The sequence below is a fragment of the Fusarium vanettenii genome (genome assembly GCF_000151355.1).
Source record: "Fusarium vanettenii 77-13-4 chromosome 12 genomic scaffold NECHAsca_40_chr12_1_0, whole genome shotgun sequence".
NCBI lineage: Eukaryota > Fungi > Ascomycota > Sordariomycetes > Hypocreales > Nectriaceae > Fusarium > Fusarium vanettenii.
Genome location: NW_003315847.1, coordinates 33,366 through 61,064, shown reverse-complemented (window position 1 = coordinate 61,064; position 27,699 = coordinate 33,366). Strand labels below are relative to the sequence as shown.

Genomic DNA, 27,699 nt, shown 5'->3' with positions numbered 1-27,699 from the left:
CAGCGGTAGAGAAGATCCTTCTGCCAGTCAAAGACATAGTAGATGTACACACACAGTTCCGAAACCCCTGCCACATGTCATCTGTGAACGTTACACTTGAATGACAACATTGTATCAGCCAATGCAATCATGTTCAACAATTGGACGCGGTCCATTTCAGACCTTGATTCTAACTAGTGCTATATGAACATTACGCTGCTTGTCAGATAGATAAGCTCGTAGATTGTGAATATTACCTTCCTGACTCTCTGCAGGTTTGTATTGGCCCTGCGTTCGCTTGCCAAACCCTCAAGAAGTCGCCCAGCTACCTCACAGCACCCACTCTATATGCGCACTGGTTAGTTCCATTGATTTTATTGGGTGTACTCTTGGACCCAGCGTGACTCACCCCCTGGCTCTCTTCCGTCTCATGAAGCTGAAAATGGAGACATGTCTGGTTTCCCACTTTAAGCCTTGGGCTTGCCGTTTGCGCGCAACTTTTTCCAAAGACCATGCATTCGTTTAGCTTGTCCAGGTGTGAATCTTTTGGGACCGCAATCGCTATTCTCTGTTAGTTTCTCAACTTTGACGCTCGTAGAATCGGTAAAGACCCACGGGCTAATGTAGGTCATGTAGTTGTCTACTGGATCCAGGCCTGGCTGATCAGGGCAAGTATCGCGACCTGGCTCAGGACAGTCCCCATCGGCAACTGGATACGCCTCGGCTGGAGTGTCGTCGACCCCGTCTCCTGGCTCCTCGCAGCCATTCTCAAATGTGTGCTCAAGACCAAGCCAATGGCCAACTTCATGGACAGTGACGAAACCATAAGTTGGGGGAAGTTGACCAGGGTTTTCAGATCTCATGAGGCAACCGTCGTTGACAATGTCTTGGCTAGTGGGGTTAGGGATCGGCAGCTCGCACTTCCCACCCGGCGGCATGTCCTTGATATAAAAGAGATTGAGATCCTTGTAGCTTCCCTTCCGAAGGGCCGCTCTGAAGTCAGGCTCAGTGGGGTCCTCCACCGGGCTACCCCCGGGATTGTTGGCCCAAGACTCATTGATAGACCTAGTAGTCTCGATCAATTTGAACAAAAAGTCCCAAGGCTTGTAGCTCTTGTTGAGCAAATCGATCTGGCCCTTTACAGTTTCATCCTGTAGAAATAATATGAGCGCGCATTTGAAGTTTGTTCTATAACGGGACTCACAGTGATGTATCCATCTTCCTCCTTGTCACTTGCTCCAATAACATGTACGTATGTTTTGATGGTGACATGGTTTCTCCCTCCTCGAATCTCCAAATCTCCCTTGAGGTTCTCAGTGACGGCCCTCAAGGCGTGGCTCGAAGGTGACGTGCCGCAAGGATACTGGGCAGCTGTAGTAGTGCCAGCCCAGAGGCCAAAAGCGACGCTGGATTGGAGAAGCATGTCGAAATCGTATGCAGCAGACAGATAGAGTAGTAAGGCTGATGAAGATGAGAGGCAATCGTGCGACATGTTCCCTTTTTAAGGCCTTGATAAACATGTTACTTCGTCTAAATGCCCTTCGGTTTGAATCCTTCGCCTTACTGCGCCCCTCCACTTGAATCCATCGCTTCACCGATCATCCACCGCTTGGCCTGGTAAGAAAGATCCACAACCGCGAGTTCCCCTGGCTAAATCCTTCGGAAAAGTGGAACGATGCAACAAGGATTGAAGTCGAGCTTGTACGGGAGGATTCACAGCCACTTCCCAACCTGGACGAAAATCAATGGAACTTTTTACGAACCACTCGTATTTTGAGCAATCGGTGCTTGGCCACCATATTCATGCTCACGTGTAGTACCTTACAGGGGATTATGAGCGCAGGAAGTAACAGATTTAAACGAATATTAATGCGTTCCCATTGGCTCCCTCGGTAAAGATGCCTAAACAGCAGCTATGTCGCACTCGCATGAGGCAGAGCAGCTCTGAACAGGCAGCAATAGAGTTGCTTTTCTTTTGCATAGAACGCGTAAGCTAACACGTAACTACGGTACCTAATCCAGTATTTTCCCAACGGGGAGACTTACGAGGCAATTTTGTGGAGGGGCCTGCCACCTCGCCAAAGAGTGCTTGTCAATAAGCGGGCATGGGTGGGAAACAATATCTCAACAAATAAGGATTCATTACATTCACACTACCTATTGTGTATAGAAGAGAACATTCAATGAGGGTTTTTTTTTTTACAAGCGTTCCAGTCGTGATTAACAGGAATCAAGTTAAGAACTTTCATCATGTTAACATATCCGAATCCCCTGGATCATCATGGTGCGTGCTACGAAGCCTTTCGGAAGGAATCAATTTTGAGCTCTATTTCTTTGACAACATGCAACCTCTCTAGCTAGGCCTGGGTCGGTAAGGCTGCCAGTGGTGAGCTTCAGTTCACCGAGGATTGTTGTAAGGTAGGTACTCACCTGTTGCTTTGGTGGAACGTCGATCCAAGCCCCCATCTGAATCTGATTATGATTGGCGGCTGTGAGAGAGAGATCGTACTTTTGGGGCTTTGTCCATGAGAAATAAAAGCTCATTGGAAACCCTGGATCATATGGCGCTGCTTCATGGATGGCGTCAATGTCCTCCTTGGAGAGCTCAACACGCAGAGCATCGGGCATGGCGTTGATGTGGGCGACAGTGTTTACGCCTACAATCGGAAACACATAAGTCGACTGATGGAACAAATAAGAGAGTGCCTGAGGCTTAATTAGTTACCAACTCTCGACTTAATGGTAAATTATTCACTTACGATTGCCTGAAACGACGTTCCCTTTGCACTTGCAATCTTTTCCAGTGCTTCAGACACCGCAAGGTCCCTCTGGCTTGGGGTCGCTTGGGGAGCATCCGGATCGTTTGCTCTTTCTTGCCTTTGTTCTGCAGAAAGAAGTTGACCGCTACCCAGTGCAGACCAAGGAACTATCGCCATTCCTTGGTCCTCGCACATGGGAATGATCTCACCTTCCATGTCACGGCATGAAGCATTCCATTTGCCCTGATATACAGAGAATGGGGTGAGCCCGTGTTGTCTTGCGTCTAGAACAGGTCAGATTAGATTGCATAAGAGGCCAGAGCGGAACTTACAGGCGTTTGCCTTGACAACTATCCAAGCCGGGGTGTCTGAGATGCCCAAGTAGAGCACCTCCTTTGCCATGACATGGGCATGCAGTCCCCTCATGACCTCCTCGACCGACGTTGTAAAGTCCCACCAGTGCACATACAGAATATCAATGTAGTCAGTCCTTAGCTTTTCCAAGCTGCACCGAACTGATACGTGCATGCTCTTGACAGAGTTTCCAAGAAAGTTGGTCTGGAGAGGCATATTCTCCCTATCGTGGGCGCGATAGTGAGCACTGTACTTGGTAGCAATGACCATTTGATCCCTGGTTCCGCGCTCTTCCATCCACTGCCCAATGAGCTTCTCCGAGTCCTCAGAGTTGTAGACGTTTGAGGTGTCGATAAAGTTGCCTCCGATGTTGAAAAAGGCGTCGAGTAACTCAAAAGGTTCTTGGTTTTTGCCCGTGTACTCGGCCCAACTGTTGCCGATGCTGATTCCACCAAGACATATGGGAGAGACCTTGACTGCCGCGTTCGGAGAGAGAACACGGTGGTAGCCCATTGGGGAGGTTGGCTTTGGGGGAGGTTGGAAAAGAGACATGTTGGTAGGGTTGGCGGTTGATGTAGGTGCTGAGTGTTGAACGAAGGGAGTTTGGGCACTTCGATTTACTGGGAGATCTGCGCTATATATAGCCAGAAAAAACCCTCTTTCCTCCATCTACGCTGCAAAAGAGTTTCGTCATCGATATCAAAGTCCTCGAGCCGCATCTGAACCATCCAGTCAAAGGGCAAGATCTAGTGATGGCAACGTGAGGTGACCACCAGGAGGTTGCTCGCCCCGCACGCTAATGCGACTTGCTGACATTGGCGCATCGGGATTTTTGGATCGTGGCCTGATGTCCCAAGAAGGTAATTTGAACCACATTTTTTGTCATCTTGAAGTCGAACTTTATTAGAGTGGACTTTGGTCTTCGATAGTGCCTCAATGAGGGAGCCAACAAGTAAAGAGGAGAATTACTACAAATCCTACCGCTGTTGGGACAATCCCCTACTGTACAGATCTGCCAAGTTTGCCCTTCATCATATCCAGAATCTCGCTTGCTCGAAGAACAGTGCCAACGTGTCCCTCTCCTTCGAGACGTCTCAGCTCGGCGTTTGGCAGCAGCTGACTAGCCTTTTCGGCCATGGCAATCGGCACGTGAACGTCCTCTGTGCCATGCCAGATGAAAAGACGGTCTGCATCTTGTATCTCCTCAATCTTGTACCCCCAATCACTTCCCAGCAATGCATACTCCTGGGCAAATGTCTGGCCACCTGGCTTTAGCGCCTCGCGGGAGCCAGCCACGATGGCGTCCCTGTAGCCACCAATGTTGTCGTAAAAGACAACGCGGTCTGCGGCAGGTATGCTCTTCATCATCTCCATCATCTTGCTAACAAAGACTTCGGGGTGCTCCTCATCTCGCGCGGCCGACGATTGGGTATAATCCACGATCCAGGCAAGAAGGGAGGGAACCCAAGGAGCGATGCGAAGCAGAAGGATGTTTAGAAACTTCATACCCTTGAGCCCAAACGAGACCGGGTAGACGCTGGAGCAGAGGGCAACACCAGTGAGCCGGTCTTTCGGAAGGGACTGCAAGCATGCCAGAGCATATGGTCCGCCTCCAGACACGCCTATTATAGCAAATCGGGAGATGGAAAAGTGGTCGGCAACCGCTAGAACGTCAGACGGCCAGTCGAGAAACCGCCGACCAGGCTGGGTCGCGGAGCCAGCATAGCCAGGACGATCAAGGGCGACAATCTGGAGGCCTCGTTCAAGGGCAGCATCGTGCATCATGTAGGCCTCGTCGTGGGAACTGGGTACGCCATGGAAATAGAAGACGACCGGGAGATTTTGGGTCCCAGGCTCCTCATCACTGCCAGCGCCGAAGACACCGAAGGATAAGATGCGGCCGCTGGGAAGCGTGAGGGTCTGTGTTTTCGCGTTAAAGAATGAACTGCTCATGGCGGGACTGGACTGTCGACGAAACAGACTGAGTTGGTGATGGCAAAGGTTTCCGAGAGGATGAGCTGTTTGGAGACGAGGCCACGCAAGGCACAGACAGACGAGGGGAAGACTTGGGGTGGCATGATCTGACATCGCCCATAACAAGTTTAGTACAATACGGAGGGTTTCCTAAAGTAACAAAGTAGCTAGATAAGTATCACAAATTCCCGCTAAACTCATGTTAATTTTATTTAGCACCTATGTAACAACAGGGTTGGTTCTTGAGCTTAAAAATGTTCTTTCCAGAACTTGAAGTCAACATCAACATCAGAGACCTGCTTGCATGTTGACTTGATTTCACGAGCTATTGCAACACGTTAGCGGAATCGCGAGGCGAGATTGTGGGATAATCCGTACCAGCAACTGAGGGACCACAGAAATAAACCCCTACTCGAGTCCTCGTTCTTTCCTCAAGTCCACGAAGATATGTTCTGTCGGCGATACCATCTCGGATGTCTGTGAATATTCTCCGGAAGTTGGGCCGTCCGAAATTCGTCCGAGCCTTCAGCTGAGTCAAAGGATCCGTGTCAGATCCAACCGTGTTTAGAATCACGTTTTGCGTCGTATCCGCATCCAGTTTCTGCGTTAAGAAGGTATGAATACGAAGGAACTGGTCGGTTGACGCTCCCGGCATCTCAGCCGGCCGGTCTTCGAGAGAGCTAAGCAGTGATTGGAACCATTCAAACGAAGTGACATCCCGGCTCATCCAGATAAACTCGACACGACGCAGGCGCTCGAGGCCGTTATCACTATTGCGCATGTGCCAGATGTTCTTCAAGATCGAGGCCCACGGTGTGACGCCTATCCCCGCTCCGATCAGTATGGCTATCTCGTTATTGAAAACGTCTTCAGCTGGGGCACCATACGGCCCGTCGATTCTCAGTGCTGGCATCTGCTGGCCATTTTGTAGAGCGACTTCGTAAATAGCTGATGGGTCAACTGAAGCCTCTTCGTAGAATTTTGATTGAGCCGGCCCTACACCGACAGCATCACCGAAAGCTTTGGTAAAGTCTCCAATGAGTCGAATGTGAACAGAGACATACGGATCAAAGGGACACGATGTAATCGTAAAAGGATGCCACTGGTACTTTGAGATGGATGGCATCTGGAGGAATAGCCACTGTCCTGGACGATACTTGAAGCTAGATTTTGAGAACTTCAGCTCGACAACGTCTGGGGCGCCATGTTAGAAGAAACAAACCGATAAAAGGGTGACGTACCATTCGGATGCTTGACCACTCTCGTGATCTTGGTCTCTCTCATAGCTCGAACCTCGCGATACAACCTCTCCAGCAGGTAAAGGCCACCAGCGACCGATTCCCAACGCCATCCGAGGTATCCCAAACAATGATCGTAGTAATCTTTGCCAGCAAAGGGGGAGTACGCTTCGGGAGAATCGCTGACAAAGCACCCGACCGCATGGGTATAAAGACCAAGAAGAAACGGTATGAACAGGTGGTGGGTATACCAAAAGGTTTCGAAGGATTGACGGCGAATCCGAACGTGGGCGGTAGTATACATCAAGAGCATGCAGAGAAGCATGATGTGGCCGGTGATACCCCCTGGTTCTTTATAATGGATATCGATAGCCTTGAGGGGTCTGACTTGTGTCCGCTCGATCGTGTAGAAACTGGAACAGACAGGTCAGCGATGTCTCGAGCACTCTAGTCAGGGTTTAAGGACGCAAGACTAAGATTCAACGTACTTGACGTAGTGACTCGCTGTATGGATGATTGTGAACAGCAGCAATGCATACGCGACTTGTCGGTGAAACCAGACGTTTTCGTCTAGAGGTAACCACTTGATCTTTGGTCGAATGAAACGCACAACAGTGCGGCATACGGGCAACAGGATCAACGTGGTATCCCAGGAGAGGACCAGGCCAGCGCCTCGGGATATCCAGATCGACCAGGCAAGTGTGGTGTTGAGAGGGGCTAGGCGAGGATCAGATACTTGCTTCCACCTATAGAAATCAGTGTTAGGGTTAAAGTCAGTTAATACATCGATGTGCCCGTTATTATCAAGTCATACCAGCCATAAGCAAACGTTGCCCAGTGGGCACCCCAGAAGAGGAGGTGAAAGAGTAACTTCGGAAGGGCGAAGTGCTTCCGTAACAGCTCCAGCACTGTCAGCTGCCCAGCAGCGCTTGACATTTTTGAAATCGTGTTGAAAAGAGGGAAGCACAAAGGGAGTCAAAGAGTGGGCAAACTACTTCCGGAGCAGATCGTGAAAGCATAACATGGACCGGCCAGTACCTCGCAAAGGGCAGAATACAAGAAAAGAGGAACGAAAGAAAAGAAAAAAGAAAAAAAAAAGAGATGTGACATCAGAGGCTGTAGTTCCTGCCACCTGGAGCGCGGTCCACGCGGTTGACGAAATGATTGCCTTAGGGCGTCTCAGGATCACAGCCAGTGGAAACCTTCAACCGTCAGAGTGAGACAGTCCGCTCTTACCCACAGCTCAGCTACTGTGAGTCTTTCCTATCTAGGTGCCAAAACCCGCCGAGCCGGACCGCGGGGGCGGCTGTCTACAGGTCATTACCCCCCCTCCCGATAACTTCCCTGAAAGGTCCCTGACGCCAGGGGTTGTACTTTAGTTTTCAAGGTATGGATATTCCAATGGTTACAAGCACAATCTGGTTACTTACAAAGTATTGAATCCGTTCTCTGACGGCTGAGTTAGTGCTCTGTCATAGTATAGCATGAAAAATAAAGGGTAGATTTGGCTAAGAAATGGCCATCCAACAGCCTTTCAATACTTCACTTGCGATGTTCTCTTTTCCTGGAGATGGATACGTGCGGGAATTCGGACGCCTATTCACTATATATGGCTAATCACTCAAGACAAGCATCAAGAAGTATCAACAGTGCAGGTTCGGTCCCAGAGATGCGTTGTGCTGGGACAGTCAGCCGAACTTGGTTGCTTGGATCGGAGCGCTGGGAGGTGTTGCGGTCCTTCAAACTTGGCTAGACTGTCGGGGCTGTCGGGGCTATCGGGGCTGTCGGGGGTTTTGGAGAAAATTAAGGAATGAGCGGCCGCTGCTCATCAGGATCTGGAGTGGCCGTACTAACTAAGAACAGCTCAGATCCCAGTCTCGCACTGGCGTTACGCCTTGCTTCGTGGTAACTGATCGTTCACGGACGCCCACTATGACCTGGCTTCGGCGGCTCGGGGCCACTCCAAGCAGGGCAAGTAATACCAATACGTGTAAAGACAACTAATTTAACGCCAAAAAGACTCTGTGTCAATAGCTTATCACTGAGCATCATTGAGTGGTTGTTACTTTGCTGGGAATCGCTTCATCTCCCAAGATCCCCTTCAACTTTAGCACAACCAAGCCACCAAACTGGCAACTGGCGCAACCCAGAGAACGCTAAGAGGGATATACATTCCAATCTTGAAGTATTGCACTCCCACATACCATCCTGACAGGGCACTCGCCACTATCATCAGCTTCTCCTCCAAAGATCCAGGTCCACCCGCCTTGGCCCAACGATAATTCAGGAGAGCTAAATGCGTTGGCAGTTAGACATGTAGGTATACCAAGGCCGGGCTGCTGCATACCGAGAATTACCAGGCTTCCATTCGTCAGGTCCCATGCAGTTCGGACAACCTCCTTGCCCCTCTTCACGACTGGGGAGTCTTCGGGGATGGTTTGAATAGCGCTCGAGACATTGGTTGCACCGACCTTGAGGTGCTTGGGAATGATGAGAAGATTGACGGCTGCGGCGCCGTAAAACAGGGAAGACTTGAGGGACGCCATGTTGAGTGTGGTCTACCATTGATGTGCCCCGGATGTGGTTGAGTGGGCCGTAGCCGGTATTTGTAGTTTTTACATCACAGACGGGGGCTATCCCTATCTCTACCACTCAACGTTAAATGAGTAATTGCTCTAATGGATTTATAATTAACATGTTGGGCAAATGGTGGACAAGATTGATTAAGCCCAGCAGAGCAATGCAGGGATATCTTGGGTGGATATGACACTCACGGCACGACATGCGAAACAGGATTAGATAATAAGCTCTCCTTGCTGCGCAAATTGTCTTATCATATTTAAGAATTAGAAATAGTATTTCTTTTCAAGGTAGAAAATTGGCTTCAGGTCCTTGACAAACGATATGCTGATAAGCACATGACGGCGATGACTGTCCTTTTTGTAGTGATCCAAGCTTGTGAGTTCAAACGGCCTCAATTGTGCTAATCATGACAATGGGTATAGTTTACCTCCATACCACTCCTATCTAACCAACTCAACCCTACATCAACCATCTCAAAGCCTGGCATGGACCATATCTCTTGCTCCATTTGGTCGACGTCCATGAGGGTTTCCCGATAGTTGAACAAGTCACTTGTTATTGGGTCGGCTATGGGTGCCTCTAGTATAGGAATCGAGGGGGTATCTGATGTTTCCATCATACTTGGGTTTAAGCCTCCATCCATTCTCAGTCTTTCTGTTGGAGCATGCTCATTTCGGACGGCTGAAGTACTGGGTTTGCGTGTTCTTGGGTTCTGTCTCAGATCAGGATCCTCAGCCGGGAATCGAAGTCGAGAGATCTCATCAGCGACGTTGTAGCTCGTGCTAAACGGCAGCCTGTTCTTGTTAGCGACATGAAATGGGCACAAGGGCATTGTACATGCTCTTCCAAAGGTTGGTTTTGGGCAAGGCGAGCATGGAGCTCAAGGATATCCGCCATGACCAGTCTTGTCGTGGGGTACACTTCAGCAGGCTTCTCTAGTATTGACGCGCAGTGTCGAACTCGTTGGCTTCGCTCTTCATTGGTCAATAAACTTCCAGTCCAATGTTGCGAAAAGAATATGCCTTGCGCAGCGGCGAGAGAGCAGTTAGCCAGAGATGGGTCAGTAATGCAGACTGAATCATCGGCCTGTAATAGCGTGGAGAAGAGATCCGACATGGACGCTGCGTGTTGAAGATAGAAGTGTCCATACCGCTCCAGTGTGGACGAACTAGGCTCAGTGGTCGATCGGGGTTGAACCCCTACTGACATCTTGTCCATCACCAAGTGGTAGAGATCACAATATGTGCGATGATACCAGACGTGGAGCATAACAAATGTTGTGCGCGAGGGCAAGTAAAGTCGGCTGTAGAGATTCCGACTATTCATAGTGTAGTTGTCGGGTAAAGTGGCAACGTGTTGATCCAGTTCTCGTTCAAAGGTCTGCACCAAGCCAGCGACAGTATCGGTTCCGGCTGTTGTGGCATTGTTAAACGTATCGCTATCTTCATCAGCGGAGTTGAGGGCTCTGGAGTTCATGGTTAGCGCTAATACTCAGCATATCTACGAGTTGTAGCATTGCTCGCTCCTGAATCCTCCGCCAGATATCCATGATCGATATCAGATACGCTGCAATCCCACCTGCGTCCGAGCCCATATTGAAGCGGCCAGGTTCCAGTCTCCATACCATCACAGGTATATTAAAGTTGAATAACCTCTCGTTGCAGGGCAATCGAACACGCATCATATTTGTGGGACAGCAGGGCGAATCATTTCGTAGACCTGCGCACAACGTGTCCATAGTCCATAACGCCCACGTCAACCTTCTCCTCCACTCCTGGGGCGCGAATCCCGCATTCGGGTCTTCTCTGTTCAGTCTCATAATAAAAGCAAGCTTCGTGACGCACGCCAAAGTCCCAACATGCCTGAGGAATCTTCGCGAGGCGCAGTGATCAAACGCGATCAGTATGAGTGCCGCAATATCTGTTCTCAGGGGCTCGGTCGATCGATGCAAGAGATGGGCTTCAGCTTCTTCTAGCCATCTTTGACCCTCAGCAGCCATGGCTGGTCGTGAGAGAGCCGTGAATCGGGCTGCAACACCGCATAGAGCCTGTAGCAACCTTGGGTTGTGGCTTCCATCGAGCCAAGTTCTCATGAGAGAAGCGCGATGAATAATTCCCATTCCTGGGATCGGATATACATGCTCGAAGAAGGCATCTATATGCTCTCGAATGATGGCCTTTTTGTTTAGAAAGTCACTAACAACCAGTATAATCAGTCAGAGGCCAAGGCAAAGGGAGATAAGGGACGGAGCGGAGGAAGGAATCGTACCTCGATGGAGGGACTCTACTATCTTGGCCCACTCCACGATATGTCGATAATGTTTCGAGGCCTTTGTTGATTATCGGCTCAACAGTCTCGGTCGCGAATCCCTCGGGATCCTATATTGAGTGCTCAGAGAGGGAGGGCGAGCTGGTGGTTCGGCGCGGACCACGACGAGCGCGTCGACGGTCCGGAGGGAATATGCAATCGATTCGATAGCTTCTGCATCGCTCACATGGTGTCTCTCCAGTACATCTCGACTTCTTATCGCGACAAGCGATGCAGGCTTTGGCGGCACGACGGCGAGCGAGCGTCGGATCAAGGGCGAGTTGAGAGGTGTCGGAAGAGTCGTGGCCAAGAGAGCACGCGAAATCGAGCCTTTTGCAGTTCTCACAGCCACCGACCGTGCCATCGCAGCGGACCTGGTGTTAGTGGGCGTCAGCAGAGGCAGGAAGAGGGATCGGCAGGGCGTCCCCCGAGTTCCACTCATTGGGAATACCTTTCTGTTGCGGCACTGGAAGCAGATCTTGGCTCGCTTGGATTTTTCACTCCCCGGAACTGTTGCCATCACGTCAAAGAGAGAACATCCGGGCAGAGCAGTGTAGGATGACCGTGCAAGGCAAGTCAGGGCAATGCAGGCGGAAGACAGGCTGCATTTAAATCCCCCCCCGACTTCCGGAACTAAGGATTGATTGGTGCATTCCCTTATCCACTTGGGTTTCCTGTTCTGATACAGGGAATCCGGGGCAGTACCAGCTTCTCCAAAGTCAATTTCTGCCCCATGATACGGAGTGTGAACTGCGGTGTGGTGGAACTTTGCGGGGGGTCGATTATCTCTGCCCGAGTCTATTGTTCCCCTGCATTATCTCAAATGATGAGGATGCTGGACAGCCGGAACTATCCACATCATTCAGAGTCTCCTTATTTATTCCCTGTTATCGGGCATTGGCATCTGAATGCAGAAGTCACATGGTCGAGCCAGCCAGTTCAACTCATGACATGTTCATATAATAAGGGCATTACGACAACTCCTTGGATTCCATAAAATAAGACTCACATCAAACCCTTTTCAAAGCACTAAACTTTAATCGGACACTAACAATGTCGTTTCTCGTCATTGCGGTGCCTACCTTGAACTACAGCTTTGATAATAATGGGTACACAACTACACAGGCCATGAACCCTTTCATCCGTCTGTTTGGCAAGCTGGACCCTGTGACTGGAAAACATGAAATTTCTACCTCCTGGGCGAGTATGTTCAATAGCTTGAACTTTATCGGCTATGCCTTAGGTCAGTTAATCCCCAAACATTGCCCTTCGTGTCAAGAGCACACTATTGACCCGTCTAGGTGTGGTTCTTCGGAGCATGGCCAGTGAACGGTACGGCAGGAGGTGGTGCATGTTTGTCACGAGCGGCCATGCCATCGCTTGTGCTGTATTTGCTGTGACTTCTTCCACGCCCAAGCAGATCATGTCATGGCCGCCCGAGTACTCAACTATAAGTCTCCCTTAGCAGGTATTCCAGTTCGATTCTGCCTCGTGAGCGCAGACATCTATATCGGAATGGAGCTTGCAGTTATCCCCGTCTTCCAGGCCGAGATCATACCCACTCCCATCAGAGGCTTTGCAGTGGGGTCCTATCAGTTCAGCTTGATGGTAATCTCCTTCCTTGATCTTGTTTATTCCACAGGTCCGTGTCTTTTTGCGAAAAGGGTTCGACACAGCTAACGAACAATGACCCCCAGTCCCCACGATGGCTGTTGACCCGTGGAAGAGTTGGTGAGGCTCGCAGCTCTCTGCAAAGCTCCGCTGTGGTACAAAGTCCGAGGCACAGATCGACGACGAGTTCGCGGGTCTTCAGTATGCCCTTGATCAGGAGCCCGAACAGGGTCAGTACGTGGAGATCTTTCAAGGCATCAACAAGAAGCGAACTGCCATCATATTGCCGTCAATTTCTTCCAGCAAGCGTCGGGTCAGGCCTTTGCATCGTCGTACGGAGCCATCTTCGTTCGCAGCGTCGGCAGCGTTAATCCGTTCAACATGACCATCATAAATGCCTCGGTCAACTTGTTCATGTGTGGACTCTCGCTCTTCCTTAATGACCGAGTTGGGAGACGGCCACTCTTGATGACGGGTGCTGTCTGGCAAGCCGCGGCCATCATGACCATGGGTGGCCTCGGAACCATCAAAAACCCAACCGTCATCGTCAAAAAGGCAACTGTTGCCATCATTCCACTCTTTACTGGTGGCTACTATTTGGGATGGGCACCTTTGGTGTACGTTGTCACCACTGACCGCCTCCGTGATGCATCTCAACGAACAGCTTCAGTGGTCAATGTTGTAACTACGTAAGTGACATGATTACCCCCTGAAAGGCCTCATCTCATCAATTTACAGCTTTGCAGTCAACTTCTCCATTCCCTATCTTCTCTAGGAGCCATATGCAGCCCTTGGAGGAAGAGTCGGCTTCATCTTCGGCTCCATCGCGATATGCTCGCTTGTCTTCACTTGGCTCTTTGTGCCGGGCTGCAAGGGAAAATCTTTGGGACAGATCGATCTCTTGTTCAACAGGGGAGTGCCTCTTCGCGAGTTTGGATCCTACCAAACCATGGACGTCAACATGGAAATTGGTATTGGCAAGAGTTCAAGCTCGCAAATTCAGGCTTAAGGGGTACAGCAAAGTACAGTTTTGGTTCTTTTAGGGACAGGGAAGGGTTTCGCCACTGTGAAGCATGGAAAAGTATGTGAACATACATGTACTCAGCAGGACGATTAACCAGGTGGTGCCCGCTGGAAGCCCTTACTACGTGAGTAATTGAGGAGGAGTTTTTTGCCCGCCCTATATCTTTGTGTAGCTCTAGCAATAATTTTACAAGACTAAAATCGCTGTAGCAGCAGGGGAAATACTCAAGATTGAGCGAATAGCTTCTGTCTCAAAGGTAGAAGATGCCAAATGCCAAGCATGTGCTTCCAATAGACACTATACTTCACACTCACACTAAGTAACGAGAGGTGATCGGAGTAGCCTGGTGCTGTTTTAAATACGAGGTCAGCTCGAGTCTACATCATGATGCCTTCTGAGATAAGGGCTTCGTTTACTGAAAGCTGACTTCTTTGTCTCCATGGCTGCCAGTCTCTTTTCAAGTAAGAAGGGAGACGGGAAAGGGAAAGCAAATAGCGTAATGTCAATTCATACGCTACTAATAGGCAACATCCTCACGTAAGCTCGTGAACTATTTGCGGTCGATGGGGCACTTGGTGCTCGAGTCTTGAATGACGTTCAGGCGATGATTCTACCTAATATGATACCCTTTCTAGTAACCTCCGTGCTTAGCATCATCAGAGGGGTGGGTAGAGCCCGGGATATCTCCGTATGACTCTATCTGATCCATCACGTTAGTCAGGATCTTCAATCCCTTCTCCAGCTCCTCGTCGGAGATGTTCAACGCCATGTGGACACGAATGGAAGCCTTGGTGGGATAGATAAACAGTCCCTTCTGCCACGCAAGTCTCGCAATACGACGAGGTGTGACAGTGCCATACCTTTGCTCGGTAGCAATGCTCATGTCGGCGCCTCGAGAGGTGACGTACTTGATCCAGGGGTAGTTCCACTTGGATGTAGTCTCCTTCCACTTGGCTTCGATCACGAAAGCCTTCTCGCAAAGCTTCTCCTCATCGTAGATCTTCAGGGCTGCGGTGGTGGCTGCAACAGCTGCAGGGGCCATGGTAAACGTACCTCCAGTTTGGAACGACTCAACAAGCGACATGGCCTCGTTGTTTCCAAGAACATACGACGCCGGGAACACTCCGCCAGTGATGGACTTGCCCAGAGTAATCATGTCAGGCTTGTTCTCAGGACCCAGCCAGTCACTACAGAGGAACTTTCCAGTCTTGGCGGAACCCATTCGGATCTCATCAGAGATGAAGAGAATATTGTACTTTTTGCACAGCCGGCGGACTCCGCTGGCAAAGTCGATCTCCTCCTGAAAGGTACTGGATAAAGAGTCAGCTCAGTTATTGAATGGTGAACCAAACCATCAACACCAAGACCAGCTGGATGCTACCAGGCTCCCAATGATCAGAGATAACAGAGCGATCCTGCAGACTAAGAAAGACAATTATGGCACTTACCGCAGCTTTCCATGGATACACTCCATTATGACGCCACTAATTCTGCCATGGAACTCCTCAAACACGGCTTCAAAGTCTTGGACGTGGCCGTATCGGAGCAGCTCACCAGTCCGGGGATGTCGGTTGGTGATATTCTTGCTAAACACGGCATAGCCTAGCAAGGTTAGCTTTTGCCAAACAACCTCCGACTATGATGCTGACCTTCTTGGCTACCAGGGGTCATGATGGGCCAGATGCCCGAGGTCAAACCATGGTAGTTATCTGAGGTTCCAAGAACGAGACCCTCCTCTGGAGCGATTCCCTTGTGCACAATACCCCACTTGCGAGCGATTTTACAAGCAGTATCAGCAGCTTCAGCGCCTGAGACCATGGCTGTCACCTTGTCGTAGCCAAATCGCTCGCAGAGCTCCTTGGCTAGTTTCGGCCATCCGGCGTAGTGGGTAGACATGTTGATAAGGGTAGCTAAAGCACAGGAGTTAGCTAGAGCAGGAAAAATACAAAGAATGGTGGAGGCTGACTCTTTCGCAGGGGTTTCGACAACAGCCTCGATCAGCTTGGGGTGGCAATGTCCAATGTTGGTGGCACTGAACATGGTAACAAAGTCGATGATTTCCTTTCCATCGACATCCTACCAGTAAGGAGAAAGATCCCCATGTTAGCCATTCTATTTCAACAATCAACTCGGACTAGGGGTTCGTATACAATGAGGGTGGAGCCCTTGCCTAATACAGGGAAGCCTGGCGTGGGCGCGAAACCACCGACGGAGTACTTCTCCTCGAGCTGCAGCAGCTCTTGGGCCGCGCCAGGGATGAGTTCGCCAGACTTGGTTGACATCTTGCTGGTATTTTACTTGAAAATGAAGAAAGTTTTTGTGATGTTTCACTCTTGAGAGCTCAGATTGTAATATTGATAGCAGCACTTCAATTATATAAACCTTTTTGACTTCAAAGGTCCATCCTCCTGTTTCCATTCCCTTCTCAGGCAAAATCCGAAGCGATGCATCCATATGGCAATCGAAACTCGACCACACTCGTTACGAGAACGGCATGAAGAACTTGTCAAGGACCCTTTGCGGATCCCAAAGTGCCATGAGCGCGCTTATCGAACAAGGAGAGGAATATTCAGCCAATCCAACAAGAACCGAGTGAGAACCGAGTGAGGGTATCCACAGATAAACGCGTTTGACAGATAAGCGCGTTAAAGACACGCAAGCTGGTCACCTGTGGGCCTACTCTATACTCCGTAGAAGCTAACGTTATTAGTCCTTAGCGAGGGCTTGTGAGCGCCAAGATGTTATGACGTTGATGGCGCGTATAACTAAATCAGCGTCTCGGCTAATGAGTCTCGGAATGGGAGCAAATCCCCCGACATCCGGATAAGCGACGATAGGGTAGCCGTCGCGGCAACATCCGCCTACGTTGGCCTTGGGGGGTTCCATGGCCATACGTTCAATCTTGGGAAACCGGCCGATGATACGTTTCGAATTGAATGCAATTTCCAAGTGGAAGAGATTAGAATACTATCTATCTGATACTTATCAAGAATAACGTTGAAAATGTTAAAGCTCTTTCTCTTTGAAAGATATAAACACAATGCGAAACAGCATTTTGACTAGGTAGAGAACATTACCATCACCAGCTATCTCACTCAAACCACAAACTTGATATTCACAATTGTCTTGGCATCTTACTAAGCTTAACAAATTACCGTCTTCAAAATGGCTCCATCCAGCTTCCAGACCCCCGTGCACGTCACCCACATCACGACCGCCACGGCCATCCTCGAGGTTGGCGGCGTCACCTTCATCACGGACCCAGTTTTTGGCGAAGCGCCAGCCGAGTACGAGATCACGCACCTGATGCCAGAGGGGACCCAGCCCATGTTTGCCAAATTCGAGGACGGCCCTGCTCTAAAGTTGCAGGATCTCCCTATTATCGATGCTGTCCTTCTCAGTCACGAAGACCACATTGATAACCTCGATTTCGAGGGTCGTCGCCTCCTTGACGGGCGTCGAGTCATCACCACGCCGGACGGGGCCAAGAACCTCGCCCCGAGGCCTGGTGTCGCGGCCATCAAGCCTTGGGAGACCTTGACTTTCCCCTTCCATGGGAGTGATTGGGACATTACTGGAGTTCCATGCACGCATCTTCCAGGCGGCGAGGTCACCGGCTTCATTCTTCGCACCGAGGCATTTGGAATGAGCCCCGACGGACTGCCAAATGCCGTATACTTTACCGGCGATACGGTACTGATACCGGAACACGCCGATATCAGCAAAAGATTCCACATCGTCGTCGCTATCATGAACCTCGGAGACGCACGTATTCCACTCCCTGGATTGGATGAGCCTTTGCAGATTACAATGGGAGGTAAAGATGCGGCAGAGTTGTTCCGTCAGCTTCAAGCAGACATTCTTGTGCCCATCCATTATGAGTCTTGGCATCATTTCACCCAGTTCGGCACTAGACTGCGAAAAGTTTTTGAGGAGGAGGGCATATCTGACAAAATTTGCTGGTTGGAGCCTGGACAGAAGAAACGAGTTATCTAAGTAGCTAGTTAGGGAACTTATGGAGAGGTACAGCAGTAATGCAATTAGTGGGAGAGAGGCCATCGGCCCAGCATGAACCCCGCGTTCGTTCCACGTCCGTTCACCCATAAACTCCTCCTCTCACCGATCACCACAACAGCGATGGACCTGACCTCTGGCATCAAGCGCACTCGCCGGGCCTGCACACGGACAAAATCAGGATGCTTGCCCTGCAGGAGACGACGCAAGAAATGCGACGAGATCAAACCAGAATGCTCAGGGTGTCTCCGGAACCACCTCATCTGCGCGTGGCCATCCCGCGACCCCGCAACCCCAGCCATCCAGAGCGTTGCCGGCATGACAGCACGAAATCTCTCACCGATGCCCCGTATTCAAACTCGGATTAGGCAGTCTACAAGCGATACGACCGATCTCTTGGTGGCGCCTCTCTCATCTCTTCCTCCTGCATTCCGTGGCGTCGAGGCCGCGTCATTACTTGATTCCTTCACCGAGTTGACTGCGCCTCGTATGGTTGGCAAAGGAGACATTGAGAATCCATTCATCACGTATAATATTCGCGTGTCAATGCATAGTACCGCCCTGCAACACGCTATCCTGGCGGTTAGTTCGTGCCACCGTGCCTACTCGGAGCCGGCCTTCTCTCTCTCTTCTCGAGATCACTACGCGGTAGCCTTGCGAAGCCTCAAAGTGGGTATTACCAGGTGGAATACTTGCAGCGTACAAGACCGCATCGCCCTATTGGCATCTTCCCTGACCCTCTGTTGGTATGAGGTTAGTCTCTCAGCCCCCTACATGTCTTATGAGTACGCGCTAAGGTTCGGGTATAGGTGATTGATGCCGACATTCGGGGCTCATTATACTACCACCTGCGGGCCAGTGGGTCGATGATCAGTGACCTCCGGAAGGATGAAAGATGCCGTGATGAGAACCTCCTAGGCTTCTTTTCTGAGCAATACTCTCATCTCGCTATCGTTGCCAACGTTGGTATTGACCAGGCTTCCTCAGATCTCCTGCTCGACCCACTCTCTCTACCCCAGCCACTGCAAACCCTTAACCAGGGTAGTCCAATCTATGGGTTCATGTTCGGTTACTCACATGCTTTGTTTGAACTGATCCCTCGCATTGCGCGCCTCTCAAGTAGGTTCAGAGCTCGAAGGGATAGCTCGAGTGCCATCCAAGAGGAATATGATTCCATCTTTTCGGCGATAAGCAGCTGGCTACCAGACAGCCAAAGCGATGACCCAGGATATGAACTGGCGGGCGAAATGTACCGAGCTGCATGCCTCGTTTTCCTGCGCACCTCGATAAATGGGCATGAGGATCTGGAAGATGGACTGTATAGCCAGGTCGAGCCTAGCATCGCCCTTTTTCTGGAAAGTTTTAAGCAGCTGTCTGGTGAATCGCCACCCTGGACTACATTCATGTGGCCAACGCTCATAGTTGGTTCCTGCATGAGGGAAGAATCACAGCGAGAGACTCTGCTTCAGCTCCTGAGCAACTCGAGTCTGCGGATGCAAACAGTGGATAGTACCGCTCAATGGTTATCCCTTCACTGGGAAAGGGTGGATAAGGACGTACACTTGTATGGTATCCATGGGCTTGAGAAGACGATGAAGGACCAAGGACTCGACCCTTGTGTAGGATAGTGCGGTCATTAAACCGTCCTTCTAAAGGGTGTAGGACGCCAGCATCATTCCATGGGATGGGCTGTTTCCTTCACAGTGTCTCCTATCTTCAGTTACTTGACTATATTTGAACCACAACGGTATAATATTAAACATTACCCCATCCGCTTATTGCCTCTTATTTTTCCTTTGTTCTGTGCTATCGCGGTCAATCAACTCATCTAGTTGTCGGTTCATTTCTTATCAGTGAGCCCCTGATTGACGCGTTCAACCCGTCTGTTGCTCTGATAGCGGCACTTAGATAACACCTACCGCTGAAATCTGGAACGAGCCCAAACCGGGGCCCTTGGCGTTTTGCGTTGAGCCTTGTTGAACTTGATCTGCACCGACTGTTGTGTATCGTCAGCTCAGGGAGAGATCACAATAAATGAAAAACCTCTTGCAGTGGTATGAAGGCTATATCACACTGGGCTCCTGCATTGGCTTCGCTATAGGATGGAGTCTGTGGTCGTGATCGATAGTAATTGCAGTTACTTTCATGGAGCCGACTTGGAGCAAACGAGTTTTGAACAGCAGGTCCTGTGACACAGCACTTGGCTGAGGAGGCCGGAAGGCCAGAGAAGGTCGTACCTCTGGCACTTGTTTCGACAATCGGGATCGTTTTCTTCACTGCATTCGTCTTCAGCGTTAGCATGTCCTGCACAATTACAGACTTGGAATTCCTTCCTAATGACTAGCGAGTTTATTCTAGGTAACCATGCCGTTTGCTCGCCAAGCTGAAATGGTGTAGCATACCGATTTACAGGCTGTGGCCCGTAGCAACTCAGTCGATCGGAGCTGTCACGGCTTTCATCATCACGCTCCTTATCATCCCTATTGTCATCGTTATCTCGATCCAGCAAACATCCTCCCGACTGATCTGGGCGATGGGATGTGACAATGCCATTGTCTTCTCCAAGACCCCGAGCAAACTCTCTCCATCTTTGGATAATATTCCAGTGACCACATTGATCCTCCAAGACTTCCTTGGCTCCTTGTACCGCTGCATATACCTGGACTCCTCTGCCGCGTTCAATGCCCTCGTTTGATCGGGGATTCTCCTTCAGATGATCAAGTTTGCCATTCCAGCGGTCCTTCGGATATTCCTACTGTCAACCGGCCTTTCAAACTCCCATCGGCTGTGGGGTGGGTTGCAGCCATTGTGAGCGTGATCAGTGCTCTGCTTCAGCTTGAACTTTTTGTGTTGCCCCCGGGCATTCTAGTTACTGCATCTGGCATGAGTGAGTACCCTTGGTCGCCAACGACCCGTCTTCCAAAACTTGATGCTTATGTACCTTCAGATTACACGTCGGTCATTTTAGCTGTTGTTGGGATAACTAGCCTTATGAACTAGGTAATTTATGAGAGGAAACATTACCAAAGTCCTCGCGTAGAGTTTATTGAAGATGGACAGCCTTGTTCGTCGACTTGAGAGCTGTTTTGGACGCTGTTTGGTCGTTGTAACCTAGAATGGGGCCTGCATCATCATCACGAGAATCTCCGCATCGCAGACTGACTTATGCTGCTTAAATACATGATTTAAGAACTGTTTCTAGCGAATCTCTCAACAAAACACAAGTAGTCACTTTTTGGATGAGCTTGCTTGTCTTCTTTACAGATCATTTGTCACCCGCAGCTAATAGCCCTTGGCCAGCCAATAAACTTCACCAAGTCAATTCCATTCATAATATGAGTTATACCATGGACTCTAAAGCAAGGGGCTAGTTCCGAGTCTTGATGGTAAGCTGACATCAGCTTACCTACCTACGTGAGAGTGGATTACTCAGCCTAATTACACAACAATTACAACACTCGAATACTTAAGACTTGAAGTGAGAAGCATGAAGAATAATTCTCAGAATCCTTTGTACATAACCACTGTTTACTCATTCCCTTACCTCCGGAACCGACCATGGCCCAAGTTCAAGGACGAAAAATAACTATCCTAGGCGCAGGCGGTAACCTTGGCTACCCAACGCTCAGAGCCCTACTCGCCAAGAACGCACACACCATCACAGTGGTCCAGCGGCCTGAGTCATCCAGCGAATTTCCCTCTGGTGTCACTGTTAAGACTGGAAACCTTGAAGACGAAACCTTCCTGGGGGATGTCTTCAAAGGTCAAGATGTTGTCGTCCTGATGCCCCCTCTGTCACATATCGTTGCCTTGCAGGAGCCTGCTGTTCGTGCTGCTGCAAAGGCGGGCGTTCCCTACCTTTTGCCGGCAGAGTACGGCCCGGATCCTTTCGCCACGAAGCTTATCGAAGAGAATGGACTACTCCAGGCCAAAAAGAAGATCCGTGACCTTATTGACGAACTCGGCGTCAGTAGCTGGATATCGGTCACGGTTGGCGTATGGCTGGATGTCAACCTTAGCAATGGCTTATGGGGCATTGATGCCAAGGGCCGCAAAGCAACTCTCTACCCTGAGGCTGGCGGTAGAGTCACGACATCTAGCATCACACACACTGGCGAGGCTATTGCGGCGGTACTGAGTTTACCAGAGACTGATCTGGCGAGCTACAAGAAGGGGGCTGTCTACACTCCCTCATTTCATACCACACACCGGGAGATGTTGGATGCAGTGCAGCGTGCCTCCAAAACAACGGATGCGGACTGGGAAATCACATCACGGGATGTTGATGATTCCCTGAAAGAATTCAACGAAAGAATTGGCCAAGGGGATATTATGGCTTCGTATCAGAAGTTTATCCTCACGCACTTGCTGGATGGCTACGGGGGTGATATTCAGCACAAGATTGACACGAAGGGACTTCAGAAATTAGAACAAGTTGGACTGAAAGAGGAAGATATCGAGACGGTGGTTAGGAGCACTCTTTAGTACCCAAGAATTCATTACCACTAGAGAGGCTGCTATTAAAGAAAGTATCTCAATTATAGCCCATTTTCCAAGATGGCCACATTACTATTCTAACGCCGCAGCAGTGTCTATTCAGAGGTTCAAAACTATCCGAGATCCGAATACGCATTGGCTGAGGAAACAACTCCCTCCTCGGCCGATTGGGGAGAAAACTGGCCTGGCAAGATGTGAGTCTTGCAAGAGAGAGGGAGGCAATTCTCTTTTCTTATGGCTGGCTATGAAACCTCGTCCACGTAGCGAGGCCACTGATGTAGAACCGTCGGTCCCTCCTCGCCATACATGAAGCTCAGTGGCAATGTAACAGACTCACTCTTCTGACTAGTACAACAAATCAAGTCAACCCAAGGAACAAGGGAAGAGTGAATGCACAGGACACTTGCACAGCTAGAGGGACGATGGCGTACGTGCCTGCTGAGAACTGTCCAGGGGCGATGGTCCAGCCCCAGGGTGCACCAACAGCCATGTAAATCATGCCAGCAGCGATGACGATGCAGATGAGAAAGGTGTACTTGAACCGATGCATCATCTTGTTGAGGCCGATGTAGATGCCTGTAGGGCCCAGCTCCTTTGATGTTGACGCCCATTCAATGTTGATGGAAAAGGCGTGACATAGCAAGGCCTTGGCACAGTTGATGCTGATGCCACCAAAGAATAGAAGCAAAAATGGTAGCCATTTGGCCGTCTCAAGAATGGCGACCCAGAATGACTTTTCTTTGAGACGGTGGCGCGTCATGCTGGTTGCGACGGAGGCAACACCGTTAAAGACAACCAGCAGAGACACCCAGATACCCCACGATGGAGTATAGAAATGGTCGAGGTCATAGAAGAAAAGGCCGACGATGACATAGTTGACGAGGGTAAGAAGCATGCCAGCAGCGATGGCATAGTCTGAGTAACACTGTTAGCTTCAATCGGTCAAACGCCAAAGTCTGGTGAACTTACAGGTAAAAATATAGGCAATGATAGAGACCTTACTGGAGACTGGCATGTTGCTCCAGAGGAATCGAAAGAACAGCCTGGTTACTGGCCCTTTGTAAATCCACTGGTAACTGTAATAACGCAATGAGTACGATGCCAGCGAGGGAGGGGACTAGCAGACTGGTTGACTCACAACGGATGAAACACAAGCTCGTTACAACCGTAAGCGTACTTTTCCCAACGGTTCAGCTCATCGTAGACGGTCAAAGAGACACCCTCCTGGAAACCCCCGTTGTGATAGGTGGCTAGACGACAGACCATGCCGGCCATCTGAATCCGAAGACTGATGTCGAAATCTTCAGAGACATGCGTATCAGACCACCATTTTGTGATACCGTCGGATCGATCCACGAATTCAACACTCTGGATGGCTTTCCAGCGAAGAAAGGCGTTGTGACCGACAAAGGGGGCAACGTCACCGGTGCCAACGCCATATTTGATGGCTGTGTAGACAATGTTGGTGAAGTAGGTGATGCCGTTCTCAAAGATGTTGTGAGCTACCTGCATGACACCAGAGCCATGCTGCAGAATGGCCACCTCAGGACTCTCGTGCATCTCGAGAGCCCCGTATAGTAGACAATCGACAGGGACGCGGGTGTCGCAGTCAATGATCAAGATGATCTCACCCATACGAATATTACCCTCAGCCCAAGTCTTGCCCTCGTCAGCCTCGAGCATGTTCTGAAGCGCAACCTCATAGAGCCTTTCATCATCTTCTGCTGTCAGGCTTTCGTAAGTGCAATCACGAGTCTGACATTCCAGCTCCGTCAGCCGATGCAGTTCATCCTCGACGCGGTTAGAGAAGGCCAAGCAGTAGTTCATGTTGCTAGCCTTCTTGAACTTTCCCTTGCGCACAAAGCCGAGCTTGTTGGCTCGACCTTGTGGACTGAGCTCGCTCTCGTCCTGGTTGTCCACTGCTGGGTCAATAGGTGGCGATCGCTTAAACCATGATAAGAAGCCCCCCCTCTTGTGAGCCCTCATGGTTGGAAGCCGTGCACAATATCCAATACCGTTCTCACGGTAGTACTGCTTACGGGCCGCAGCCAACTCAGGCTGGATACACTGCATACCGTCATCGTTGATGAAGACAGAAGCTGTGCCGCCTTGATTCTCGTAGTGCTGAATGGCGGCCATGACGGAGACCATGGTCGGAACGATGACACTGTTTGATGAGAGTCAGAGATTGGACTAGGGTGATATGAGTAATTAACTTACCCTCGGAGACCCTCCTTATAAACGGGCATCTGCACCGTGATGTGCGGCAGCGTATAGTCTCGATAACGCTTGGGGTTGGGCTTGACAGCTGTGACATACTTTCAGTCCTATTCGTATGGGCCTCATTCTATTGGAAGATTCGCTTACCAGAATGATATTTCGAGTTTCTCAGACACATGCCAGCTGGGAGAAGGAGCTGGAAAACACTGCTCACGACAACAATGAAGAAGAACTGGGCGATGGTTAGCTCGTATAAGCCGGTGGCTTTAGTAAAACGCTTACCAATGATAGGAGGCAAAGAGGCGGGATAACAGCTACCAGGATGAAGCGCATCCAGTCACCGTCCCAAGTCCACTGGCGGAGGAGCTAAAGTAGACAAGGTCAGTGTATGGGTAGGGCAAGCAACTAATTGGACAACTCACCTTTGACACACCCACGCTCTGCGTTAGGATCACCAAGATCATGACAACGCCGATTCGGAATGAGTGTACCCTCAGAACAGGCCGCACAGGCTGTTTCCCCTCAATGTCCTCCTCGCCTTCACCTTCACCCTCCTCGACCTTGATTGCACGCTGGTAGACTTCATCCTTCTCGTCGATGGCACCGCGGACAGGTGTGACGAGGCCCTCAACTGATTGTTCTTCTGTCTGAGCAAGCATGTTGGTCGGCATGTTTGGACCGACAATCTGAAGAATAGTACCGGGGTTAGCTACTTGCGTGTCATGGGTACTATCGACAGACACATTGATACTTACAAAGCCCAACATTTGCTTCTCGACATTGTGAGCCACATTGATGATGGTTCTTGGCTCATTTGACCAGATAAGAACACACCGCTCCTCAGAGATAATGCATGAGCTGGCCGAGTGAACAAGTGACGACTGCACATCGGCCAGCCTGGCGACGATCGGGATACGGGCACCTGTACTCTCAATGACCAGGCTGGCCTGTTCTGGTTTGATGCTGTCAAGAACTTGATTGGTCACTTCAGAGACCATGGAAACCACGGCACTCTCATTTAAGCGAGCAACGGCTGCCACCAGGTCCGGACTTGGATCATCTGGAGCATAGGTATAAGAGCCGTCGGGCTTCTTGAGCGCGATGCATGTTGACGACCAGCCGCTGGTGATGGCAGCGGCAGCCGGCTCATCGAACCAGCCAAGCAAGGTTGCACGGCGAGCGATGTACTTGGCAACCTACACCATATTAGATACTTGGGTCAGAAGGGAAAGAAGTTGACGTGTTTGTGTAGGCCAAGAGGCGTGATCGGCATTGAAAGCATAATGTTTGACTCAAGTAAAAGGGAACTCTGACAACACATCGTGTGAGGGGAGAGAAGGGGGTGCTTCAAGACAATCATAGACGTGTTGGCCAGGAGAAGCTGCATTAGACCACTGTACGTAGGCGTAGATAGTAGGGAGCACAGCATGGGCATGGGCTCGTAACACTCACCATGGCAGGCTCCTTGGCTTCGGGGAGCTGCATAGCAGGCGTCCCCGAATAGGAGCTGTGTGGGGACCTAGACGGCGGAGGGTATCCCTTGAAGAGCCATTCTGGAGACTTCTGGGTAGTGGGAAAGGGGTAATCCCCTCCCTCGAGCTTCTTCAAAGTCTGCGTGTCGGTCGTGGGACTAGGCGGCTGAAGCACTCCCGACTCGACAAAGCGAGAGCGTGACTTTTCAGCAGCCATCGCCAAGATTCGAGAGAAAGCTTTTGTCTCTAGAGGAATCTTGAGCAAAGAAATCCCTTTTCAAGCGGACTTGAAGATCTGCCTTTGGGGGAAGGGGAGTGGTGACTCGGGGGGGAGGCAGAGAAGGGGACGAGTTGGTCAGGCCAAGAGAAGAGCAAATGTTGAACGGCATGTGTCAAGTTATGAAAATTTCACGGGCCTCATTTCAACATCTTGGGCAGTAGACGTATCGAGGCATGTTTACCATGAAAACGTCAGAGAAGAGCCCGGCCGCGCACGCGGGGCCAGCCTCGAGCTCGACTGGAGGTTGGTCTGCTCTCGATCAACCTGTAAGCCTCTAGATTACGCCAAACGGCAGCCGCGGATGTGGAAATTTGTGCAGAAGCCCTCGTATCGAGGCGGGCGAGCACCTCCAGGCGAGCACGTAACCTCAACCCTGACCCGACTGCAGACCAACCGTCCGCCACCAGATATGGAGGCTGGCTGATTGCCAGCTCAGCGGCCTGATCCCAGCTTACGGTGAAGAAGAGTAAACCGCCACCAGATAAGCAGAGTTTGCGAATGAACAGGACCAGGCCTTGAGAAGGCAACATGGTTGTTTCCAATATTTTCTTGATTCTTGCAGCGATGCGATGTACTCATGCGGCGTATGATTAATCCGTGCTCGGCTAATATTAGAAAGGCGAGGCCCAAGAGGGAAGAGTCTAGACTCTTGACCAACAAGGGGCCGTATAGGGTTGCACAAGATGCGTGGCCTTCAGCCGGTAAAGACTCGTTCGGCAGTCTGCAGAAGACGTTCACCCAGATCGTAAACACCTGCCGACGATGGATTTTCCCTTGTCACAACTAATCTCTGTCCAACTCGTTGAACTGATCCCTGGTCCGATCCACCCACTGTTTGTCCAGGGGCTGCAGCCCATTCAGCTGCCCCGTCCACACCCTCTCGTCGATCCTCCGCCGAGGCCCCATAGCCAACGCAACGTGTCTATCGCTTAACATGATTCCCGTTGGCGAGGTTGACGAGGCGCTAGGGGAAAAGATGACACTTCCGGGGTGTAACCCTACCAACCAGTAAGTAGGTGCCTCGGGTGCTACCGAGACCTCGTGCTTCAATATTGCCCACTGCCTATCATATTGGTAGCAATGACGACAGCATACGCATGGAATCTTCTTGCATTTCCACTCCCACGCGCTCATGGTCTTAGATATCAACAACTCCCCGTAATTTCATGAGCAGAACGAGGAGCCAGCCACCACAGCTGAACCGCGACAAACCGCCTTGGCTGCATCCACTCAGGCCCTGAAGCGACCTCTTGGCACAGCGGGGGATTGTTCCGTCTTGGGCTTGATTTTTCTCCAGCTTCCTTTTCAGATTCCGGAGGCAAAACTATCAGGGTTGCAGTTTCATTGTAGGAATGCCTACCCAACATGCATGATAGCCGCTCGGGAC

General features: G+C 50.4%; 12 protein-coding genes across 12 annotated transcripts; 4 read left to right on the top strand and 8 right to left on the bottom strand.

Annotated features, from left to right (window-relative positions):
• Positions 1–446: 446 nt before the first annotated feature.
• Positions 447–1,402, bottom strand: NECHADRAFT_52950 (uncharacterized protein; the record flags this gene model as incomplete). The annotated part of the gene is made up of 3 exons (XM_003041839.1): positions 447–540; positions 595–1,130; positions 1,184–1,402. 3 exons carry the CDS (start codon positions 1,400–1,402, stop codon positions 447–449), a joined length of 849 nt encoding a protein of 282 aa, XP_003041885.1.
• Positions 1,403–2,332: 930 nt separating this feature from the next.
• Positions 2,333–3,644, bottom strand: NECHADRAFT_87075 (uncharacterized protein; the record flags this gene model as incomplete). Its single annotated transcript, XM_003041838.1, has 4 exons — positions 2,333–2,356; positions 2,410–2,661; positions 2,739–3,022; positions 3,071–3,644. The coding sequence occupies 4 exons, from the start codon at positions 3,642–3,644 to the stop codon at positions 2,333–2,335; spliced, it is 1,134 nt and encodes a 377-aa protein (XP_003041884.1).
• Positions 3,645–4,304: 660 nt separating this feature from the next.
• On the bottom strand, positions 4,305–5,021 carry NECHADRAFT_18750 (uncharacterized protein; the record flags this gene model as incomplete). The annotated part of the gene is made up of 1 exon (XM_003041837.1): positions 4,305–5,021. A coding segment is annotated over one exon (717 nt), but the record flags the coding sequence as incomplete, so codon positions are not given.
• Positions 5,022–5,314: 293 nt separating this feature from the next.
• On the bottom strand, positions 5,315–7,240 carry NECHADRAFT_52952 (uncharacterized protein; the record flags this gene model as incomplete). Its single annotated transcript, XM_003041836.1, has 5 exons — positions 5,315–5,391; positions 5,445–6,260; positions 6,308–6,717; positions 6,793–7,050; positions 7,119–7,240. The coding sequence occupies 5 exons, from the start codon at positions 7,238–7,240 to the stop codon at positions 5,315–5,317; spliced, it is 1,683 nt and encodes a 560-aa protein (XP_003041882.1).
• Positions 7,241–8,411: 1,171 nt separating this feature from the next.
• NECHADRAFT_87073 (uncharacterized protein) lies at positions 8,412–8,850 on the bottom strand (the record flags this gene model as incomplete). Its single annotated transcript, XM_003041835.1, has 2 exons — positions 8,412–8,596; positions 8,652–8,850. The coding sequence occupies 2 exons, from the start codon at positions 8,848–8,850 to the stop codon at positions 8,412–8,414; spliced, it is 384 nt and encodes a 127-aa protein (XP_003041881.1).
• A 300-nt stretch (positions 8,851–9,150) lies between these two features.
• NECHADRAFT_87072 (uncharacterized protein) lies at positions 9,151–11,714 on the bottom strand (the record flags this gene model as incomplete). The annotated part of the gene is made up of 6 exons (XM_003041834.1): positions 9,151–9,287; positions 9,323–9,686; positions 9,725–10,352; positions 10,615–11,082; positions 11,156–11,265; positions 11,382–11,714. 6 exons carry the CDS (start codon positions 11,712–11,714, stop codon positions 9,151–9,153), a joined length of 2,040 nt encoding a protein of 679 aa, XP_003041880.1.
• Positions 11,715–12,247: 533 nt separating this feature from the next.
• On the top strand, positions 12,248–13,814 carry NECHADRAFT_87071 (uncharacterized protein; the record flags this gene model as incomplete). The annotated part of the gene is made up of 5 exons (XM_003041891.1): positions 12,248–12,437; positions 12,615–12,802; positions 12,939–13,039; positions 13,162–13,494; positions 13,718–13,814. The coding sequence occupies 5 exons, from the start codon at positions 12,248–12,250 to the stop codon at positions 13,812–13,814; spliced, it is 909 nt and encodes a 302-aa protein (XP_003041937.1).
• Positions 13,815–14,460: 646 nt separating this feature from the next.
• NECHADRAFT_52835 (uncharacterized protein) lies at positions 14,461–16,111 on the bottom strand (the record flags this gene model as incomplete). The annotated part of the gene is made up of 4 exons (XM_003041833.1): positions 14,461–15,139; positions 15,278–15,431; positions 15,479–15,830; positions 15,959–16,111. The coding sequence occupies 4 exons, from the start codon at positions 16,109–16,111 to the stop codon at positions 14,461–14,463; spliced, it is 1,338 nt and encodes a 445-aa protein (XP_003041879.1).
• Positions 16,112–16,994: 883 nt separating this feature from the next.
• On the top strand, positions 16,995–17,825 carry NECHADRAFT_52968 (uncharacterized protein; the record flags this gene model as incomplete). Its single annotated transcript, XM_003041890.1, has 1 exon — positions 16,995–17,825. One exon carries the CDS (start codon positions 16,995–16,997, stop codon positions 17,823–17,825), a length of 831 nt encoding a protein of 276 aa, XP_003041936.1.
• A 141-nt stretch (positions 17,826–17,966) lies between these two features.
• Positions 17,967–19,471, top strand: NECHADRAFT_52988 (uncharacterized protein; the record flags this gene model as incomplete). Its single annotated transcript, XM_003041889.1, has 2 exons — positions 17,967–18,596; positions 18,653–19,471. The coding sequence occupies 2 exons, from the start codon at positions 17,967–17,969 to the stop codon at positions 19,469–19,471; spliced, it is 1,449 nt and encodes a 482-aa protein (XP_003041935.1).
• Positions 19,472–21,401: 1,930 nt separating this feature from the next.
• Positions 21,402–22,315, top strand: NECHADRAFT_97483 (uncharacterized protein; the record flags this gene model as incomplete). The annotated part of the gene is made up of 2 exons (XM_003041888.1): positions 21,402–22,227; positions 22,257–22,315. The coding sequence occupies 2 exons, from the start codon at positions 21,402–21,404 to the stop codon at positions 22,313–22,315; spliced, it is 885 nt and encodes a 294-aa protein (XP_003041934.1).
• Positions 22,316–22,698: 383 nt separating this feature from the next.
• Positions 22,699–26,249, bottom strand: NECHADRAFT_52965 (uncharacterized protein; the record flags this gene model as incomplete). Its single annotated transcript, XM_003041832.1, has 9 exons — positions 22,699–23,255; positions 23,310–23,416; positions 23,479–24,507; positions 24,561–24,648; positions 24,708–24,792; positions 24,843–24,926; positions 24,983–25,246; positions 25,316–25,756; positions 26,007–26,249. The coding sequence occupies 9 exons, from the start codon at positions 26,247–26,249 to the stop codon at positions 22,699–22,701; spliced, it is 2,898 nt and encodes a 965-aa protein (XP_003041878.1).
• Between the last annotated feature and the right edge of the window lie 1,450 nt (positions 26,250–27,699).